Genomic DNA, 22,129 nt, shown 5'->3' with positions numbered 1-22,129 from the left:
TCACTACACGTTATGACCTACTTTGGTACACATAGGTTTTTCTCTTTGGAATGTGCCAATGAGAAAATAGTTCCTACAGCCAGCTTAAAGAGTTTAGTTCAATTCCTAACACAACGGGCCCAATTACATGCATTGTCAAACATTATACCTAAATTGGGAAACTGGTTAACTTTTCTACTATCCTTACCTCGAAAGCTATATGACGAGTCTTAGTGCTTTTAGGACCACACACCATGGAAGACGTTTCAGAAAAATTTGTTTTCAGACCAACTTTTTTCATAAAATTGACTAAACGGGAGATTGATAATCTAAGCCCGTTGGCAGTCCTGGCAAGCAACATGGCATCGTCGGCCTAGAGGAGTGCGGACAGGGATTTTCAATTCACATAAGGTACATCGGCTCTGGCATTCACCAAATCAACATCAAGGTCATTGACATACAGCAAGAATACAATTGGGGCTAATATATAACCCTGGCGCACAACTCGTTTAACAAGAAAGGAGAAGGTGTCCTCTCCCTGATCCCCAAATCTTACTGATGCTGACAGGTCCCAATGAAGATGTCTTCAAAGTGCAACCAAGTCAGCATCAAGACCCAAAGAGGTTAAATTACCCACAGTTTAGATCTGATTAAGCAGTCAAAAGCACTCAATAAATCCATGAAGGCTATTTGCAGTTAAGCGCCTTTTGCAAATTTATACTTCAACACAAGAAGATGGAAGTTCAGGCATTGTTCAATTGTGCAGACTCCTTTCTGGAAGCCATATTGGGATGGAGAAAGAATATTACTCTCAGATAACCACAATGATAACTGGTCCAACGTGATTCTTCCAATGACCTTGGCAGTGGAGTCGAGGAGCGAGATGGGCCGGTAACATTTAGGATCCTGCAAGTTGCCTTTCGTGAAGATAGGGTTTTTGAAGTAAATACAGTTTCATAATTGGACAATCTCAACAACTGGTTGAGCTGCACCAAATGATATCAGGCATATTTTTAGGTTGGAGATATACCTCACGGCTAGGTTTTAGTGACTCCACTGAGTTTGTTTCTTAGATAGTTTATTAATGTGATTTTGTCTGCAAGTGTCATATTGGATTGTTACCGAAACGCTTTCTGTTTTTTTCCCCTGTGATAAAACCTATAAATAAATAAAAAAGGATATCAGGCATATTTCATCAATGTACTGATTTTAAACTTAAGTTTTGTGAATTTCACAAATAGCAACCGTCCACTGAGCAATACCATAGGCACAAGGCCAATGGCAATACTGACGGTACATACACATCAGGTGTATCTTTATCAATCAGTGTCAATGTGGGGTGTCCTGGGTGGCTGACAGTTATATTTATCAAACAAGGAGAGGGCGCTCTGGAAGGGGGGCTATTGGTGATTTTCTTTTTTTGCCATTGGCGATGTGTGAGAAAGTGCCATCTTTCTTGCATTGGTATGCCCCCACTTTTATCTGAACTGCTGCTGTGCTTTGACTGAGTGTGCCCTGGACTCCTGCTAACTAGGTGCCCAGGGCCTGTGTTCCTTCCCTAAAACTGTGTTGAAACTAAAACCCAATTGGCATCTCTGGCCACCTGTCAGCCCCAAGTAAATGTTACCCAGGGCATGGTGACCAGAGAAGACCCCTAAGGGCTGCAGCACTTATTGTGTCATCCTTAGGGGCCCTGTACCCTGAGACCCACACACTGCCATTGCAGGCTGAGTGTCTAAGTGCAGAACTAAACAGAGAGTCGACATGGCCCACATCCCTGTGTGCCATGCCCACAAACCCACTGCCCTGGCATACATCAGTCATCCCTCTAGCTGGGTGTTCTATGCAAGTGGTGTGGGCACAGGTGCATGAGCCCTGTGCCCCTACAGTACCCATGGCCATTCCTGGGCACTGTAAGTGCAGTGCTGACATTAAGAGTATATGGTGCTGGGAGGTCGTCATTATGAACACCAAAGCACCATGATGGCTTCACTGAAGACTGAGAGGTTTGTTATCAAACTTCTCAGCACATTAAACCTGCACTGATGCCAGTATGATATTTAATGGAAAATGCACCAGAGGGCATCCTAGAGATGCCCCTGAAACCTAAACCTGCAATCCACATCTGGACTGAGAGGCTGTATGGCTGCCACACAGCAGACATGTTGCTGGGCCCCTGCACATCCTGGGTGAGGCGCTAGGTCTCCTCCCCCAGGATGGGCAGGGGGAAGCTTCAAAGGCCTGTCGCCTCTGTAAGCTTCTCCAGACCATTTGCTGTATCCAGCAACTGGCCCCCACCAGTTCTGACCCCCACTCTGGCGGGAAGACTGGTGGGAAACCCTACGTCAGGAAGGGGTGTGTGCCAGCCTGTGCCAACCCCACCCCTCTGGTGGGAGAGGTGAGGTGAAGCATGACCCCGGGCTCCGGCCATCTTGAAGATGGGGAGCCCTGCCCAATCACAGCTAGGCTCCTGCCCCCTCCCACCCGAGAGGAGCAGACTAGGGGGTGTACCCACCCCAGGACAGGGACCTATTGGTCCCTGCCTTTGCCCTACCTGTAACGCCCCTAAATTCAGTATTTAGGAGCTCCCTGAACCTTCCTTCCTGAGATCCCGATATGAAAAGAAGAAAGAGGATCAAGAAGAAGAAGACCCACAGTGCAGCTGCTAACAACTGGACGACACCCACTGTCTTGGCCCCAGCCCTACCAGCCTGTTGACCCTGGAAACTGATCCTGCTAAATCCCAGCAACTCCTGCGGACAGCAACCTTGGACAACCCGGAGGACCTCCCTGCCTTAACCCTCTAAACAGACTGGGACTCCCATGAGAAACCGCAACCCCCTGGTGCCAGCCAGGAACCGCAAATCCAGCCCACTCTGCTCCCGCCATGCCCGGCCTGTGCCCGAGTGATCCAAGACCATGAGGACGTCCTCCCGGCGACTGGGACCCGAAGTCGAGTGCCCAAAGACCCTCCTCGACGACCAAGGAGACACATGCCGCCTCAGAACCCAGGACCCCTCCAACTGCGACCAGCCGAGGGTAAGAATTCCTGACACCCAAAGACACCCCTGCACCCGGCGCCCCATGGTCCCATGTGCCCTCCTTTGGGGTACTCACCTCTTCTCCAAGATCCCAACTTACCTCTCGAAGTGGTGGTCACACCTTAAGAATCTCCGTCCCCGAGTCTGCAGCCTTTGTTCCCTTTTTACCTTTTCCATTGAATAACATTGAGCGCCCGAAGGTTTAAAAGCACCCTGCACCCAGCTGCCCGAGTGCCGCTGGAAGTGCAACTACTACCCTACTCTACTTCCCCACTTGCCCTGAGTAAGTGACCAGTTTTGAAACTCTGACATATTCCTTTAAAATAAGCTGAGTAACAAATTTCGAATTACGCACCTGGAATCAGGAGTGGAGCCAGTACGGTACATTTTTGCCCAGGACTAAACCGCAAAAGTAATTTTAACCGTACTTACCCATAACCTGAATTTTCTCCCATAGGAAACCATTGACTGTTTTACTCTGAATTTTTTTTTGTCTACTTTTGAAAATTACAAATATTGCTTAAAAATCGTACCAACTACTGAATCGTAAATACTTACCTGTCTTAGGTAGAGACCCCAGTACTGAACCTAGGAGTCCAGTCCTGGATTACAAAAGTAACGAGAACCTACTTTACCTGTGACTTGAATTTCCGTCAATTGGATAACATTGCTAGTTTTTCACTGAGAAGTTTCTGTCAACTTTTAAAATACCTTTTTATTCTTTAAAAATCATTGCAGTAACTAAAACGTTTTTACTAAACTGTTTTCAGCTTGGACCTAAGGACTGAATCTAGGATCCAGTCCCTGAGATACCCAAGTAATCTATAAAGTAATCAGCTGCATTTATGTAGAAAAACCCATTGAGCTCAATGCTAAATTGTGTTTAGAATTGTGTTGCCTATTGCAACCCCTGTACCTATTGTGTTTACAAAGTTTATTGCTTCTTTGCAAAGTCATTACCTGAGAGTACTCTTATTGAAAAAAGTATATTTTGATACCTGCTGGTTCTAAAACTAAAACAACTATATCTTTGGATATAAAAACAATTGGCCTAGAGTTCAGTTATTGAGTGTGTGAAACCTTTTGCTGACTGATTGTGTACAACAAATGCTTTACACTGTCCTCTTGTACTGCCTTACTCCTCGACCAAGCTACCACTTCAGAGAGTAAGGTCAGATCTGACTTTAACCTCTGTTATACCTCTGGGGTCTGTGGACTCTATACACACTATCCATCACTCGAAGGAGGTGGGGTGTATACGCAGTCAGAAATTGTGGTGACATCAACACTTTTTAATTTTTGCGTAGCTAGTACATTTATAAAGCACCACCAAGGTTAACCTTTTATGTGCTGGATAAACTAAAGAAGCTATGTTGCAAAAAATTTAGCAAAAAACAAAGTTGATGGACAGAATGTAGAACAATGTCATACATTCACCCCAGTACAAGGATCTGGGCCTAAATCCATCGTTTTTTGCACTCCACACCACTCTGGGTTATACACTGGCTATATGCAAATCAGCTCTGACCCTGTGCCTCATGGGAACAGTCCAGTCCGAACTACCAAGCCATGTTTTTCCCAGACCGGAATCAAGCATCCAAGGACCGGTTTCTGGCTATCAGCCTTCATCAGCCTGGATAGCTTTACTCCAGTGGTGTGGAGAGCCTGGGACTCACGTCTGAGTATACCCAGCACACTTGGGGTGAAAATTGCAAAAAACACAGTTGATGGACAGAATGTAGAACAATGTCATACATTCACCTCAGTAAAAGGATCTGGGCCTAAATCCATCGTTTTTTTGCACTCCATACCACCCTGGGTTAGACAATGGCTATATGCAAATCAGCTCTGAACCTGTGCCTCATGGGAATAGTCCAGTCCGAACTACCAAGCCATGTCTTTCCCAGACCGGAATCAAGCATCCAAGGACCGGTTTCTGGCTATCAGCCTTCATCAGCCTGGATAGCTTGACTCCAGTGGTGTAGCAACATTTTGTTGTTTACAAGCACAATATTACAACTAATCTTAGGAGCATGGTGAAGGGAGGATTCATGTGGGCGTGCATATGGGAGAGGACTGGAGAGGGGTATTCTGGGTGTCATTATGTACGATTTCAGTATATTGTTTCAATAGGGTTGAAAGGCAACAACAAACTAAACTGCATTATCCACAGTTGATAACACAAACCTTTGGTGACTACAATTAGTACGTAATCTACAACTAAAAGTGCTTAAGTTTTACATATGCAAGATTCCCTACTTCATTGTTTACGTCCAAACATCCTACTTTAGCCACAAAAATGAAACCTTTCCTAATAGTGATAAAAGGACTGACCTGGAAACATGCATGGGTGAGGAAGACAAATTGGTTTACACTTTCTACTACTCAGAACTCGCCCAAAACGTAGAAATGGAGGACTTCGATATAAATCCTACTGGAAAGTGGTACTGAAAACTCTCAATGTATAGTCAATCAATCAATCAATCAATCACCGCATTTATATAGCGCACTACTCACCCAGAGGGTCTCAAGGCGCTGGTAAATGGGCGTGGCAATTCATGATGATCTTTTCAGGCAACTCGGGATTCATGTTTGTTAGACCTGGCCCAATTGGGGTGAGTCTCCCTTCCATTTTTTTGCTGTTGCCTCATGTATTTGTGCTGGTGTTAGATGCTTTGGGCACTGTGCCACTGCTGTCCAGTGCCACAGTGCAAGTGCTCCCTGTTGTAAATAGATGTATGGATTAGTGATTCCATGATTGGATGTTTGGTTTACTTGTCAGACCCTAGTACAGTGCACTGAGTGTGCCCAAGGTGTGTAATCCAAATGCTGCTGGTGGGCCTGCAGCACTGGTTATGCCACCCACAGAAGCAGCCTTGTAACATGTGTCTAAAGTCTGCCATTGCAGAGCCTGCTTGCAGTCTGATACTGTCATGCTGACTGGGGAAGTGCACCCACTTGCCAGTCCCTAAACCTTTCCCTCTCTTCATATCAGTCACCCCTCTGGTAGGCCCAAGGGCAGGGTGCATTGTAAGTATAAGGTAGGACAAGCCCTGGTGTGTGTGGCATGTCATAATAGTAAATTACAGCCATTTTCGTTTTTCACTATTGCAAGGCTACCTGTTCTCCATAGGCCAGAATGGGCTGTTAGAGTTATTACATTTTATAATCCTAACTGTCTCAGAGAACATTGTAGGAATTCAAATGTAGTATGCCTGTACTCAGAATGATAACATTCATGTTTTATTGAAGTTGGTTTTAACATTCTGTGTTTGCAAATACCACTTTTAGAAAGTAGGTATTTGCTTGTCTAACCATTCAAACCTGCCTATGCTAGGTTGTGTATTCCTTTGTCTGGTTTTGTGAGTGACAGGGCAGGGGGATTCCAAGAGACAGGCTGAGTCACCCAATGGTGAATAGAGAGATCTACATCTAGATGGGAGGGAGGAGTTGCACCTGAACCTTGAATAGGGCTGTGCCTGTCTTCCACAATGATTGCTCCACCCCCTGGGGAGCAGCTGATGTCTCTGCCCTGCACATGAAAGAAGAGAAGAAGTCCTGTAACCAAAGTGCTCCAGGACTGTACTTGCCTTCCACAATGCTGGCTCCACCTTCTGTGGGGCGACTGATGTGCCTGCCCTGCACTGTGAAAGAAAAGGAGAAGTCTGGTAAACAGAGTGCTTTAGAACTGGCAAAGGCCCCTCTCCCCTCAGAGAACAAAGGATTTTGGGGTATAAATATTGGGACCCTGATCCAATTAAATTACATCACTTTTGGACTACAAGAAGAAACCTTTACTGAGGAGAGGAACCTGAAGAAACTGAGGAGAGACTATTCCCAAGCTGAAGTGCTACTTGGGGGATTGACCTGCAGTGGTTGCCTTACTGCCAAAGGAAGGAGAAAGGAACTTTGTGTACTTTGCTTTCAACTTGTGAAGGATCTCCAAGGGCTTGGAAAAGAGCTGGCCTCCTGCTGAAGTCTCAGGGACAACAGACTTCAACCCCCAGCTCCCCAGAGTTCTTTTGGAAGCGCCTGCTGCTGTTTTGGGCCTTCTGAGGAACTGCGTGTCGCAAGGAGCTGGAAGCGCGACTCAACGAGAAGAAGCGTGTCGCCGTCGCTGGGTCTGTCGGCGCAAATCCGAAGGAGGGTGTCGCCGCTGGAACTGTCGCACTGCACCGCATCGGAGAGAAGCGTGCCGCAACGAAGAGGAAGCGTGTCGCCATCGCTGCTGCTGCCATCGCAACTTGGAAGGAGGGTGTTGCCGCTGGAGCTATCGCACTGCACTGCATCAGGAGAAGAATCTTGCAACAAAGTCGGAGCGTGTCGCCGTCGCTGTGCCTGCCGTCGCAACTCCAAAGGAGGGTGTCACCACTGGAACTGTCGCACTGCACTGCATAGAAGAAGAGCACCTCGCATCCCCGAGAAGCGAGCCGCCGTCGGAGCTGCTGCCATCGCATCTTGGATGTCGCCACTGTAGTTTTCGCATCGTGCAGAAGCTTCACACATCGTGGGAGAAGAGCGTCGCCACTGGAGCTGCTGCCGTCGCATCTTGGATGTTGCTGCTGTAGTCCACGCATCAAACTGAGAACTTCTCGCATCCCCGAGAAGCATGCCGCATCTGGAAGATCTTCACGTCTTTATTTCTTTGCACCTAAACTTTGCCGTATTTCCATCGCTGCGAAATTTGCTTGTCGTGGAAGGGCAATGCAACCTAAGGTACATTGACGCTAAGTGTTGCATCTACGAACTGAACCTAACTAAGCTTAATCTACCATCTTAAACTAACAGTATTGTGTATTTTGGTTGTTTATGGTCTTGTGGTAACTCTATATAAAAGTATACTTTTTTTTTATATAAAACCTGTGTGGTGTCCATTTGTAGTATTTTCACTGTATGTGGTCACAAATGCTTAACAAACAACACCTCTGAGATAAGCCTTGACTGCTCGTGCCAAGCTACCAAGGGGGCGAGCAGGGGTTATTTTAGGAGTGTAATCCCCTAATCCTGACTAGAGGCGAGGGTCCCTATTTGTCACAAGTACCTACCTGTGCCAACTAGAGACCCCCAAATCTAACAATGTTATCTCAAAATGACTTTTATCAATGCAGAAAGTCACCTGATACTGTACCAAGCTTTTATAAACTTGGAGCTTTTATAGCAGTGGCGGCTCCTTTGCTAAGGCGGAGGAGCATCAACTCACTGCTCGTTGAGCAGTAGAAAATAAAAATAAAATGATAATAACAAGAAGTTATTATCATTTTATTTTCCTTTTCGACTCCGTGCGGGGTGGGGCTGGATGAAGCAGAGGGAACAGGTGTGGCTTGCACATCTTCCCTACATGCACATGACGCTTTGACTGGCCCTCCAGGGCCAGCCAAACAGTCATTCCAAGTTGGCATGTTCGTCATGGGGCTGTGTTGCACAGCCCCATGGAGAAAATGCCCAGCCTCCAAAGGAACTGCGTAACCGGGCTAACAGGCCAATCAGACCAATGACAACCTCTGCCTGCATTGTCGTGATTGGTTGGCAGAGTCGAAAGCCTGGCTGCTTCCGGTGGAGGCTGCAGGCAGCACCCGTGAAGAAGAAAATAAGATGAGGAGAGACATGCAGCAGATGCTGTGGCAAAGCAGGTAAGTTTAATTATTATTGTTTTCATCCCACCCCACCACCCGCTAGCCTGCGCCTCACCATCCCCATTCAGAGGCAGCCGCCACTGTGTAATAGAGTAACAAACAGATGCAACTTCTGCTTTTAAGGCTTTCCTTCCTTCATTCCCTTATAAATTCATAAAGGTCCACATCTAGGACAGGTGCATAAGAAAATACTAGTATGGTGATCTCTCTTCACCCAACTTATTTGGGACTGCTGTCTTTTATTAGATGAAGCAAACTCATCATAAATTTCAAGTATACCATCACATTGCCAACATTCCAAAATCAAAAAGGAAATTCGCTTTCTCTTTGTTTATTATCCTAATTGAACTAAGAGGCCTAGCCATTCAGATATCTGTGCAACTATTTTTCTTAAAACACTAACACAGATTGTGAAGTTTCTGAGATTTGGGCGTTAGGTTAGTTCTCATTATTTCAATTTTTATGCAACAAAGTGGGATAATGAACATCATATTTCCTTACCTTATTGTATCATTGCCATAGCAACCTACGTCACCAATGCCAAGATCATCTGCCATTATTATCACAATATTGGGTTTGATAGAGGAGACTGCATATGACCAATCATTCTGTCGAAGTAGGAAAGTGACTATTAAGTAACGCTTAAAAATCCTAAAATGTGAAAGAGAGAAAATAGTTTACATTGAGGATCAAATTTGATGCATAAAAGCTAACAAAACAATACAGCTTTCTCTTATAAATTAAAAGACGTTCATAGCCACAATAAACTAACCTCATTATTAACAATATATAAATGATGACAACAATGTGAAACCTCGATTTTTAAATAAGGGAACATGATATAAACAAGTACCGCAAAGCCACCTACTGACTTTGCCAATGCATGATTTTACCCAGATGGCCACTGTCCGAACATACACAGAAACAGCTGCCATCTTCAAATTATTTTTCTTCTAGCAAAAGAAAATGTACTTCAATTCAGTATCCATATGGTGTGGTTCTGCAATGCCGGTAGACCCATAATTCATTAAACCTTGAGGGTTCACTGGATGTTAACTGGTTTGTCCATGGTGCTTTTTCATTGGAATGACGCGAGGTGGCTTTGCTATCGCTGCCCCTATTTTTATTTAACAAATTAAATATTTTGTTTGCTGTTACATGCGAAGATGAGAAGAGAGTACGGCACAGATTACAAAAGCACATACGAAATTCTATGTCAGTCCCTGAGGCTTCAGATTATGCATCTCTCACTTTACTGCAACACACAGCAGCCAATTAAATTACAATAGACATTTCAGTAAACTACAAAAAACCTAATTTACCATGAACAGCCCCATTGCATCATCCACCATCTACCATCCACCAATCGGGGACTGGGATGGGCTATAAAACCGGCTGTCCCCTTTGTCCTTCCTCTTTCTTTGCTGCTCCATCAACCTTTTAATAAGTGTGATTTCTAGTACCTTACTATTGTTAATTCTCAATTGTTTATGCTTTATTGAGAGGGATTCTTTAAGCACGTGCCACTGTTTAAGGTAAATCAATTGCCTCATCGCTGGCACAACAGGTCAATGTGATCAGATTTCCGACCCGCTATCTTTTTCGCCGCTGCGATCGATTTGATATTTTGCTTTAGTTTGTGTGATTTAACCCCTTCGCTGCTAGGCCTTTTCCCCTCCTGTGTTAAGCCATTTTTTGGCGATTTGGGGTAGTGCGCGCTTAGGCCCCTTTACTTTTTGACCACATAAGGTATCCACGCCAAATTTGCGTCCTTTTCTTCCAACATCATGTGGATTCTAAAGGTGCCCAGGGTTTGTGGATTCCCTTGGAGGGGTCCCAGAAATTAAGCAAAATACAGGATAATTTTAGTTTTTTTCAGAAAAATGGGAAAAACGGGCTGCAAATGAAAGCCTCTGTTTTTTCCCTGCAAATTTTATCAAAAAAGGGTTTGTGGGGCTGAAATCTCAATTTTCTCAGCTTTTAGGGAATGACAGTCTTTTGTCAGAGAACCAACATTTTTCACACAGTTTTGGCATTTTTCTGGGACAAACCCTATTTTTGCTATTTTTAGAGCTTTAAACCTCCTTCCAGTTAATGGTAGAAATGAGTTTGAAGGCATTAAAGGATCCTGGAAAGCTATACATTTTCGAAAAGTAGACAAAATTCTGAATTCAGAAAGGGGTCATTTGTCTAAATCCATGAAGGTTTCTTTATAGAAACGAACAGTTAAATAATTGAAAATTTGTTGAAAAAAACAGCCTTTTGTCTCAACGTTTTCACCTATAACTTCTTGTAATTTTGACAGCTCTTGGAAAGCAATATACCGTTACATCCGATTGACCTTCCTGGTTGTGGGGATATATAGGACTTGTAGTTTCACCAAGAACCCGACGAACCAAGAGCCAAAAACTGAGCAGCAACTTGCAATGGTATTTTATTATTTACTGGGTATAGAGCACTTATTCTTGGAAAATGTATACATGGAAACATCGGTATGAAAGACACCTATGTATTTCTGAATTGGGTACAAATTATAGAGTTTAGAGTTTAGAAACAGTATATATTTGCAAATTTTCAAAATTGGGAATACTCATACTAGCATGAGAATTATTGGTCATTTTTCAAAAATATATTTTTTTTACACAATGTCTTTCATTGGGAAGGGAGAAATGCATGAAAACTCAATAGGTAATAACAGTTCATTTACAAATCTGAATTAGCCTAAGTCTCCCGATAAAAACGGTACCTCACTTGTGTGGGTCGGTCTTGTGCCTGCGACAGGAAACGGCACAAAATGCAACGTGGTCACACCTCAATTTTGCAGTTAAAAATTTACCCTTTTATGGCAAAGTGCCTAGCTGTAGTTTTTGCACACTAGCTCTGCCTGCACCTAGGGAAACCTAGCAAACCTATACATTTTTGACAACTACACACCCAGGGAAATTCAGGATGGGGTGACTCGACTGCCTCCCACCTGGTTCTGTTACCCAGAATCCCTTGCAAAGCTAAAAAATTGACAAAAAAAACGCATTTTCCTCACATTTCTGTGGTGGAAAGTTCTGGAATCTGCGTGGATCAACAAATTTCCACCCACCCAGCGTTTCCCCAGGTCTCCCGAAAACAATGGTACCTTACTTGCCTGGATCTGCCTAGTGTCTGTGACAGGATACAGCGCAAAACGCAACATGGTTGCACCTCAATTTTGCAGTGAAAACATGTCCTTTTTGGCAAAGAGCCTACCTTTTCGTTTTTGAACCTAGCTCTGCCGGCACCTAAGAAAACCTAGGAAACCTATACATTTTTGAAAACTACACACCCAGGGGAATTCTGGATGGGGTGATTCAACTGCCTACCACCAGGTTCTGTTACCCAGAATCCCTTGCAAAGCTAAAAAATTGACAAAAAAAAGCATTTTCCTCACATTTCTGTGATGGAAAGTTCTGGAATCTGCGTGGATCAACAGATTTCCACCCACCCTGCGTCCCCCCAGGTCTCCTGAAAAAAATGGTACCTCACTTGCCTGGGTCTGCCTAGTGCCTGCGACAGGAAAAGGCCCAAAGCATATGATGGAGACTTAAATATTCGTTTTTGAACCCTAGCTCTGCCGGCACCTAGGGAAACCTAGCAAACCTATATATTTTCGAAAACTACACACCCAGGGGAATTCAGGATGGGGTTAACCGACTGCCTCCCACCAGGTTATGTTACCCAGAATCCCTTGCAAATCTAAACAATTGACAAACAAAATGCATTTTCCTCACATTTCTGTGGTGGAAAGTTCTGGAATCTGCGTGGATCAACAAATTTCCACCCATCCAGCGTTCCCCCAGGTCTCCCGATAAAAATGGTACCTTACTTGCGTAGGTAGGCATAGTGGCTTCAAGAGGAAAAGGCCCAAATCATATGGTGGAGACTTAAATATTACCTTTAGCAAAACTATCTTGTTTTTGGGGGGGGGGGGGGGGGGACCTGAGTTTTTGGCCTGGGGCTCGGCGGCCATCTTTAGAAACTGCCAAACCCAAACAGTTTTGCAAACTAGACACCCGGGGGAGTCCAGGGAGGTATGGCATGCGTGGCTCCCCCAAAGTTTTCCTACCCAGAATTCCTTGCAAACCTGAAAATTTGGTAAAAACAACACTTTTCCATATATTTTTTGGTGGGATCTCCGTGCCGACACAAATATCCTACCACCATGCGTTCCCCTTGTTCCCCAGAGTAAAATGATACCACACTTGTGTGGGTGGGCCAAAGCGGAACAGGCCAAAAATGTAGTTTTAAGAAATTGTAGTTTTTGGGGCTGTCAAATTAAGCACATAGAATTCTACTGTTTTAGGGTCATCCTAGTCACAGGCCTTTGGCCCACCCACACTTTTTTGTGTGGGAAAGCGTGGCATCACTGGGCTCACACAAATTTCCTCCCACCCAGCGTTCCCCAAGGTCTCCCGATAAAAATGGTACCTCACTTGCGTGGGTAGGCATAGTGGCTGCGACAGGAAAAGGCCCAATTCGTACGGTGGAGACTTAAAAATTACCTTTAGCAAAACTACCTTTTTTTTGGGGGGGTCACCTGAGTTTTTGGCCCGGGGCTCGGCGGCCATCTAGGAAAACCTACCTAACCCACACATTTCTGGAAACTAGACACCCGGGGGAATACAGCGAGGTATGGCATGCGTGGGTCCCCCAAAGTATACCTACCCAGAATTCCTTACACACCTTAAAATTAGGTTAAGAAAACACTTTTTCATAAATTTTTGCATGGGATCTCCGTGCCGGCACAAATATCCTACAGCCCAGTGTTCCCCTTGTTCTCCCGAGTACAATGATACCTCACTTGTGTGGGTGCCCCAAAGCAGAACAGGCTAAAAATGAATTTAAAATAATTGTACTGTTTGGGATTGACAAATTAAGCACCTCACCTTAGTCACAGGCCTTTGGCCCACCCACACAAACGAGGTATCATTTTACTCGGGAGAACAAGGGGAACGCTGGGCGGTAGGACATTTGTGCCGGCACGGAGATCCCACACAAAAAAGTTTGGAAAAGTGATTTTTTACCTAAATTTAAGGTTTGCAAGGTGTTCTGGGTAGGAAAACATTGGGAGACCCATGCATGCCATACCTCCCTGGACTCCCCCGGGTGTCTAGTATTCAGAACTTTTTGGGTTTGGTAGTTTCACAAGTTTTCCGCCGAGCCCTGGGCCAAAAACTCAGGTGCCCCCACCAAAAATGAAGGTAGTTTTGCTATAGGTTATTTTAAATTCTTCACCATACGATTTGGACCTTTTCCTGTTGCAGCCACTATGCCTACCCAAGCAAGTGAGGTACAATTTTTTCCAGGAGACCTGGGGGAACGCGGGGTGGGTGGAAATTTGTTGATCCACGCAGATTCCAGAACTTGCCACCACACAAATGTGAGGAAAATTCGTTTTTTATGTCAATTTTTAAGGTTTGCAAGGGATTCTGGGTAACAGAACCTGGTGGGAGACAGTTGTGTCACCCCATCCTGAATTCCCCTGGGTGTCTAGCTTTAAAAATGTACAGGTTTACTAGGTTTCCTTATGTGGGAGCTGCGCTAGGGCCCACAATCCACAGGTAGGCATATTGCTAAAAACAAACCTGTGCCTAGTCGGCTTTCTGCTGCCCTGGGGGAAGATTTTGGGGCTGGGGTTTCCCCGATATGCCCCCAAGATGGGTAGAAACATTGTGGCTATATTTTTTGGGGGGTGGGGGCATTGGTATGCCCATTCCGGGCAGCACCACCCCCACACATAAAAAGGCCCGCGTAATCGTTGGCGTCAAGTGGGCTTTTTGCCCATCCGGGAGCAGTTTCGGGGCTACTGCCCCCATCCTCCCTCCAGGGGGGCAGAAAGGCTGTCATTGTTGCGGGTGGGGGGTGGGGGCATTGGCATGCCCGTTTTGGGCAGCCCCCAACCTAAGAAAAATGTGCCCAAAAATCCTGTGTGTCTGGTGGGTTTTCTGCCCCATCTGTCCCCGGGAGGGGCAGGAAGGCTGTAATTTTAGTGGGGGTGGGGCATGGGCATGCCTGTTTTGGGCCGCCCCACCCTATTTCAAATTTGCCCCCCAACAAAAATCCCTGGCGTCTAGTGGGCTTTTTGCCCCCCCCCCCCCCCGGCAGGGCAGATTGGGGGGTAATGCCCCATCTACCCCCAGGGGGTCAGAAAGTCCACTAGACTCCAGGGAGATTTTGGGGCAAAATTTTGATTAGGGTGATGTCTGCCCAAGACGGGCATGCCAATGCCCCCACCCAAATAAAAATGTGCCTAACAAAATCCCTGGTGTCTAGTGGGCTTTTGCCCCCCCAGGGGGGGCAGATTGGAGGCTACTGCACCATCAGCCCCCAGGGGGGCAGGAAGGATGGTATTTTTGTGGGGGAGGGGGTGGGGGCATAGGCATGCCCGTTTTGGGCAGCCCATCTAAATTCAAATTTGCCCGCAAAAAAATCCCTGGCGTCTAGTGGGCTTTTTGCCCCCCCCCCCCCGGTACAGAGTCTAATATTGTTTCCAGTGCCTCCAGGGTTTCCTTAGTTGCTGGCTAAGCCCAGCTTAACCATTCTGTTGTGAGTTTCTATACCCACGCAGACATAGCATGTTGTAATATTGTAATTCGATACTCTCGTTCAGTCTCTTCATTTAGCTAACGCTATGGTAGATGCATATATGTGTTTCCTATATTCCCCTCCCCTCGGTCTCTTCCCCTGTTCCCCTGTAGTCTGCCATTGGAATGCTCCGCTGTGTTCACAGGAATCTGGAGGCAGTGGTGCTGCTGTCTATCGCCTCTTCTTTCCTTCCATGTAGACACCAAATCAGTTGTCCCTCTTTTGGTGCTTGGATGGGGAAGGGAGATCAGGCAAAGGTCACAGGCCTGAGGTTTCCTGCACTGTCTTTTATGATCCCTTCGCTCCGTCCCTGGGGGACACTGTACATGGACCAACTGCAGCCTGAAAATCACCACTAAGACTCCTCCAAAGTTCCTGTATGATATCCGTCTGCTTCCCATTTCAGTCTTGAAATAATTGGAAAATCCATCTTTGCTGCCATGGACTACCGATCCCAAAATGCGCTAGCAAGTACTCAGAGTCCAGACATTCAAAATGCAATACTTTCTCTGAAAGTAGTCCTGCTGTTCCTGCTGCACTGGATTCTTTCTTTCAGGACATGTGAGAGGTGGGAATAGGACATACTTGTGCTAGTCTTGTGCAGCCCTGTGACTCCACCCTGGGCTTACTGCTGCCTGGAACTGCTTATAAACTGCCATTGCCACAAGCTCCTTGTTTGTGCATGGGAGTTTGCTCCTCTGTGTACCAAATATTTTGTTGCTTGTTTTCCTGACCATTTCATTCTTTGCTTCAGCCAGAGACTGTGCCCTATTCCTGTGCAGCTTGCTGTATAGTTCTCCAAGTCATGCTTTACTTTCTTTTTACTCCCTTTTCTGCGTTTTGTCTATGGTCAGATGCAGCCACAGGGACAGATAACTAAGTGGTAGGATAGATGGATCATTTTTACAGCTGGATGGGTGGGTAGCTCTTTTTTGAATGGCTCAGGTTTCAAGTGCAAGAAGTAATAACACTTTGGGTGGAAGAATATTTCCTTGGTATGGAGATGTCTGTATGTATGCTGAAAGAACCGTTATCCAGGCCCTGATTCTTTCCAGGTTAGATTACAGTACCATCTTATATCTTGGAACAGACAAGTCTGTGATCAGGCACCTCCATGTCATTCAGAACTCTGTTGTCAGGCTCATGTTCAGGCTTCCTAAACATTCTTCTGTGTCTGGACTCCTTCACCATTTCCACTGCCTCACTGTGGAGAAGCATATTTCTTTTAAGGCTCTCTTCTATATGTATAAAATTTACTCATGCTCCAGATCGCAGTACTTGCAAAACCTAGCTTCTGCCTACCACCATTCCCTACACCCACACACTCTGCGTTCTAGCATTAAAAGCTCTCTATATCGTTCCTAGAATTAGGCGCACCCTGACGGACGGCCACTCCTTTGCATTTGTGAGAACTAAGGTGCGGAACACTCTTCCAGAGTCTTTGAGATGCTGTATCTCTTTACTTACCTTCCGCAAGAGGTTGAACACCTTATTATTTTGAGCTCCCTCTCTATGCTTTCTAGCCTGCCTTAAGTGCTGGGAAACCCACTGGGGAGTCATGCGATGAACAACAACTCAATAATAATAATACCAATGTCTGAATAAACAGAAGGGCCTTCCTTAATTGGAAGAGGGGACCATCAATGTTTGAACAGCTGAATTATTAATTGGTAAACATAACTGTTTTATTTGATTTCTTATTTGGATGAACTGAAATATTTTTAGATAACAGAATGATCCTTTTTGGAACATATGATGACAGATCAATTTTTAAATAGAGAGATCATTTATTGATAAGTAGTTGAACATTTAAAGGATGATGAATCCTTTTTTGAGATGGATAAACTTTGGGTCAATTATTATTATTATTTTTTATGTATAAATTCTTTGGAAGGCCGAGAAAACTTTTTGATGGATTGAGGAATCAGTTTTATAGATAGGGAAAGTATTTATTTATCTTTTGATGGAAAGAGTGTTCATTTTGTGACATTTTTTTGGAGGGCTAGATGTATGGATCACTTTGTGGGTTGGTGTATCATGTTTGGGAAATGGACAGATCTTTTTTTAAATGATGGGTGAGTATTTGAGATGGATGATTACTTTGAAGATGGACCATTACACGGACAATGGAAGACCAAACATTTTTTGTTTTAGATCAATGTGTAGATCCATTTTTGTAGTGAATGATAGATCAGTTTTAAATTGGTGGAATTAACATTGATCATGTTTGGCATACATAGAAAACTTCCGCATAAATGGGCACTCGTTTTTTTAGATGTATGTATTAAAGATGGATACATAAATGGATTATTTATTTGTTTGTTTTTATGGATAGCTTATTTTTTTCGGTTTTAGCTACATTACTTCCTAGAATCTTTTAAATTATATAAATATATATAGGCAAACAATGCAATGATGGATCATTCCATGGATAGGTGAATATTGTTCAGATACATATATAGCTTTTAGGTTAATTTAATCGCGGATAAGTGTGGATGGATAGTTCATTTTCTGGATAGATGGTTAATGTTTAAGGTAGAAAGGTAATACTTTTCAGCGGATTGGATAATCTTTTTTCGATGTGTGGTTCATTTTAGGGTAGATGAATGCATCATTTGTTTAGGTAGATAAATGGATTTTTGGGATGGATCATTCATATACATACGTGTCCTCCCCCCCAAAAAATGTTTATTTGGATTGGTGTATTATTTCTTCAATGCACTTACTGATTATCTTTTGGTTAGAATAATTATATTTCAGGACGAGTGTTTCAAGATTTATGTTTATCAAGTTTATGTTAGGCCAAAGCCCAAACACCTCAACAACTAGAAGACAGATTTTTTTTTCAAACACACTGTATACAATGAGATAAAACATCACACTAATTCATCGACAGTAAACATTAAAGTATAGGCCCGTTAAGGTTTAAAAGCGCTAAAACAGATTCTTTGGAAAAAGCTGTTGCCGGCAATTTATACAAGAACATCTAAATTATTCAGAAACTTATGTTGCCTAGTTTTCCAGGTAGCAGACAGAAATTGAGAGAGAGTGACCACAGGTTGAGGCATTGGTTTTTATCAAGTCCATTGCAGACCTCATGCTCTGGATGTTCTTGTTTCTTAGCAACTATTTAATGCATTTTGCTCCCATATTTCCACACATCGGACTGAGGAGAAAAGTATGTCTTGGGCTCTTGCAACATTATCTTGTTTGGCCATGAGCAACATCATAATGACAAGTAAAATGATTGAATGGTAAGATACCAATCAAAAGCTTAAAATGTAAAACAAACAACACTAGCTCCACCTCATCCATGTAAGTGGGTACACATTTGCGGGTTACAAAACTTTAGTTAGGCGCCCTTGAGGGAATCTGAGTGCATCGCCCCTGAAGCCATGCTTTCTATGTAGATTTTGCCTTGCAGAGCCATCCCTAGGATAGTAGACTTGAGGAAAGACCAAAGATCTAACAAATCTAACAGATCTATCTGTCCTAATAGCATGAACATGCCAGAACCCACCTAGAAACGGCTACAAAGCAGGTATCAGACTCCCTATAGTAGCCTAGCTTGGGTGTCCCTCACAATCTAAAACCAGAGAAGTCTTAACTTAGCAAGTGAGGAGATGCCCATCATCTCAAGATCCAAAACAGAGGTATTGTTGTGGGACTGGAGGGTTAGCTCAACTAGCAGTTTATGAAATCCACTTAACATAGATATGCTATGCTATGCATAAAATGCTGCATTGGCCCCATAACTCTGCTCCAAAGTGCAGGGGTCTGGTGCTGTAGAATGTCACCCTTCTCTCACAAACTGTGATAACCCCTAATGGGAGGCCATCACAGGGATAGTGGAAAGCTGGTGTCAGCAGGCCACCATTTCTGTGATTGCCTTTCTATAAAGTTCTTAAAAAACTCACCCAGTTTTCCTAAAACGGAATGTGTCTGTGTTTAAAAAGTTTACTTTCTTTTGTTTGGGATTTGGCAGTGTTCTCAGACCACTACTTACTCCAGCAAACTTTGATTTTTCTTTTTATAATCACATTTTTAGTAGATTTGTATGAATATATTAACATACACAGTGCCCCTGGCACCACACACCATATAATTTTTCAGACACAATAGACCAAGGTAATGTAAGCCCACCACTTCCCCCAAATGTTCATATGCTTCTGGGGGCCGTCCCCTTGCAAGGTATATAGGTTAATTCTGCTTAATCTCCAGTAAATTACAATATTGGTCTTAGTAATCAAGGCTTCGATCTCAACCAGGTACGCTCTTCACAACCCCCCCAAACACCTCCATAATACCCAACAGTTCAATCCGGAGCAAAAGGTCCGCCGGTGGTTCCAGGACTCGCAATAGAGTGGTAAAGACATTGTTATAAACAGTTCCCCTGGCCAAAGTAAAAATGAGTCTGTTAATATCATCCCCATTCCCAGTTGGCATTGGAACGCATCAGGGTTGCTCTCTGTACACACTGCTGTTCGCTCTGGCTATGGAGCCATTTGCGAAGCGTCTGAAAGCCTTTGGCAGGATCTGGGATATCCCCATTAGAAAAGAGATTAATGTTATGTCGCTGTTTGCTGATGACATCCTTGTTTATGTCTGGGACATATGCAAGGGGATACTGGATGGTAGTCGCGAGCTATAAGAAATCAAGAGAGTCTCAGGCCTAGGGGCTAATAGGGCAAAGACTTGCCCAATCCAGCTACTATGGGTCTGCCCCCCCATGCTCCCTCACTGTAGATGAACACCAGATTAGGTGGGAAGCCCACACATTCTGCTATTGAGTATTAACATATATTAGTCTGCCACCGACCTGCTGGAGGACAACTTAATGAGAGCAATCGCCATCCCCCTGTCCTAAGTTTCCCCTTACCATATATGGTCAGGTTTGACTGTGCAAAATGGTGATGCTCCCAAAGCTACTTTACTATTTTGCGAACTTGCCCATTACAGTTCTTCGCAGAGTGTACCATATACTAGATGGAATACTGGGCAATTAGGTCTGGACCACCGGTTGATAGAGAATACTCTTTCAAAACTCCAATTACCCAACGAGCGTGGCAGACTGGGGGTGCCTAATTTAGAGCATTGCTATCTAGCAGCTGAGTTGCAGTGGGCAACCGTTGGCTAGCTGCGCGCAACCTGGCCGACATATCATCCGTGTGTGATGGAGACACATTACAGAAGGTAGAGGAACAGTTTCTCCCAAAGGCACCTCTACTGGCCTCCCCGAGGCATGGCTTTGTGTAGCAATATCCAGCTATGCGCGAGCCCTACAAGTGTTGCCTGGAATGGTGCCCTACCATCCCTGGCTGCTTTCTGGGCAGTGAGGGACAGAGAGCACAGAACTGTGGGACTCTCTGTGGTCAACCACAACAGGGGATCTATTCCAGGAGGGCAACTTGGTTCCCTTCAACCTCCAGTCAGACCAGACAGGCCTCCTGGTGGTACACTTTCTCACCCAAAGGTTTATGGTCTTTCAACTCTAACGCCTCTGGGCTACTGTGGCCACAAAACCACCCCCCCCCCCCACTAACCCACTAATACAAATACTATTCACATTTGGCAATTGAAGGCAGTTTATTTTCTGGATCTCCCTGACCATTCCGGATAGAACAGTTGATACTTTGGATGCCTTGCACCAGCAGTGGGAGTGAGATTTGGGGTGGTCCCAGACTCCCAAGGAATGACAAATAACGGTTGTCTAGCCATGTAAAGTCTCCCGTAATTCTATGGCTTCGCCTGCCTTCCCTTGCTGTCATGCTCCTCAAGCCGAGATAATACACGTGCTCTTGGTGTGCCCAATGGCACGCAACTTCTGGGGTGAGGTTTGCAAGGTACTGCTGCTTGTCACAGGCTACAGAACTTTAATAATAGGGCAGTTGTGTCCTGGGTCTTTATGGAAGAGGAAGAGCCAAGGGAGCCATTATCCATTTCATTGATGTGACATTGTTGCTGGCTAGGTGCAGGGATTGCATTGAAGTGGAAGGCAGCAATGCTCTCAGGGGTCCCCCTTTGGCAAGCAGAACTTATTAAGTAGGTAGGGGTGAAATGAGCAGCATTGTGGTCGGAATTGGCCTGTGGCCTACATAAGGATCCCATAGCGGCAGCATGGGATGAATCTCATGTGCACACTTAAGACCGATCCAGAAGAGGGCCCTGAACAGCAATAGGTGGTACAAACACAGACATGAAAACATTTGGTTGGGGCAGGCACGGCTGATCGGCAACTAACCAGAGCACTACATATGGTCTTGGCATGCCAGATCTAACTGCCCACCCAATGCATTTAGTCTAACTCTAGAGCAATTCATATCAGCGACACAGGTTCTTGGATTTAAAATGCTGGTTTCTATTATCTTTCTATATTCAGATGCGATGTCGGAGTCCTCAGAGGCACTTTGCCATAGGGCATGGAAATCCAACAGGATTACATCCCACTCTGCTGCCATCGGCTGCTTTCATATGTCTATCGCGTCCTCTCGCCCCAGCGCTATACTTTCAGCCTGCGCACAGCATATTAACGATTGGTACCAGGATTTCAGTGGGGGAACCTCCTGTGTTTCCCACCACCTCGTGAGCAGGCGCTTAGCTACTATTAGGCCGAGGTCAAAGTTGTGGGATGTCACTTTGTTCTTGCTAGACCTCTTGTACTATTAAGTGGTACAACAAAATTGTACATCAAGTTCTAGGCTGTAAAACAGTAAACATTAGTGAGAAGGGACCTGGAGTAGATCCTTGTACTAAGGGGGTGGCTGGTTTGATTTGGCTTGTCAAGAGCTTAAGTGATTGGAGAGACAGAGAGCCAGGAGCACCAGGTGACACCTAGGTATCGTAGCCTCCCCAGAGCTGACC

The 22,129-nt window shown here is 44.8% G+C and overlaps 1 protein-coding gene across 6 annotated transcripts in view; it reads right to left on the bottom strand.

Moving 5' to 3' along the window:
* The window catches only part of LOC147669891 (arylsulfatase D-like), a 567,561-nt gene that overhangs the window by 397,826 nt on the left and 147,606 nt on the right, over positions 1 to 22,129 (bottom strand). For all 6 annotated transcript variants that reach the window (XM_086948166.1, XM_086948168.1, XM_086948165.1 and 3 more), the window contains exon 3: positions 9,155 to 9,304. In XM_086948166.1, the coding sequence (XP_086804292.1) occupies positions 9,155 to 9,304 (150 nt within the window). The remainder of the gene's footprint in view (positions 1 to 9,154; positions 9,305 to 22,129) is intronic.

This window comes from Lissotriton vulgaris, unplaced genomic scaffold (assembly GCF_964263255.1).
Source record: "Lissotriton vulgaris unplaced genomic scaffold, aLisVul1.2 SCAFFOLD_269, whole genome shotgun sequence".
Lineage (NCBI taxonomy): Eukaryota > Metazoa > Chordata > Amphibia > Caudata > Salamandridae > Lissotriton > Lissotriton vulgaris.
Note: the sequence above shows the minus strand (reverse complement) of the source record. Positions and strands in the feature narration are given on the sequence as shown.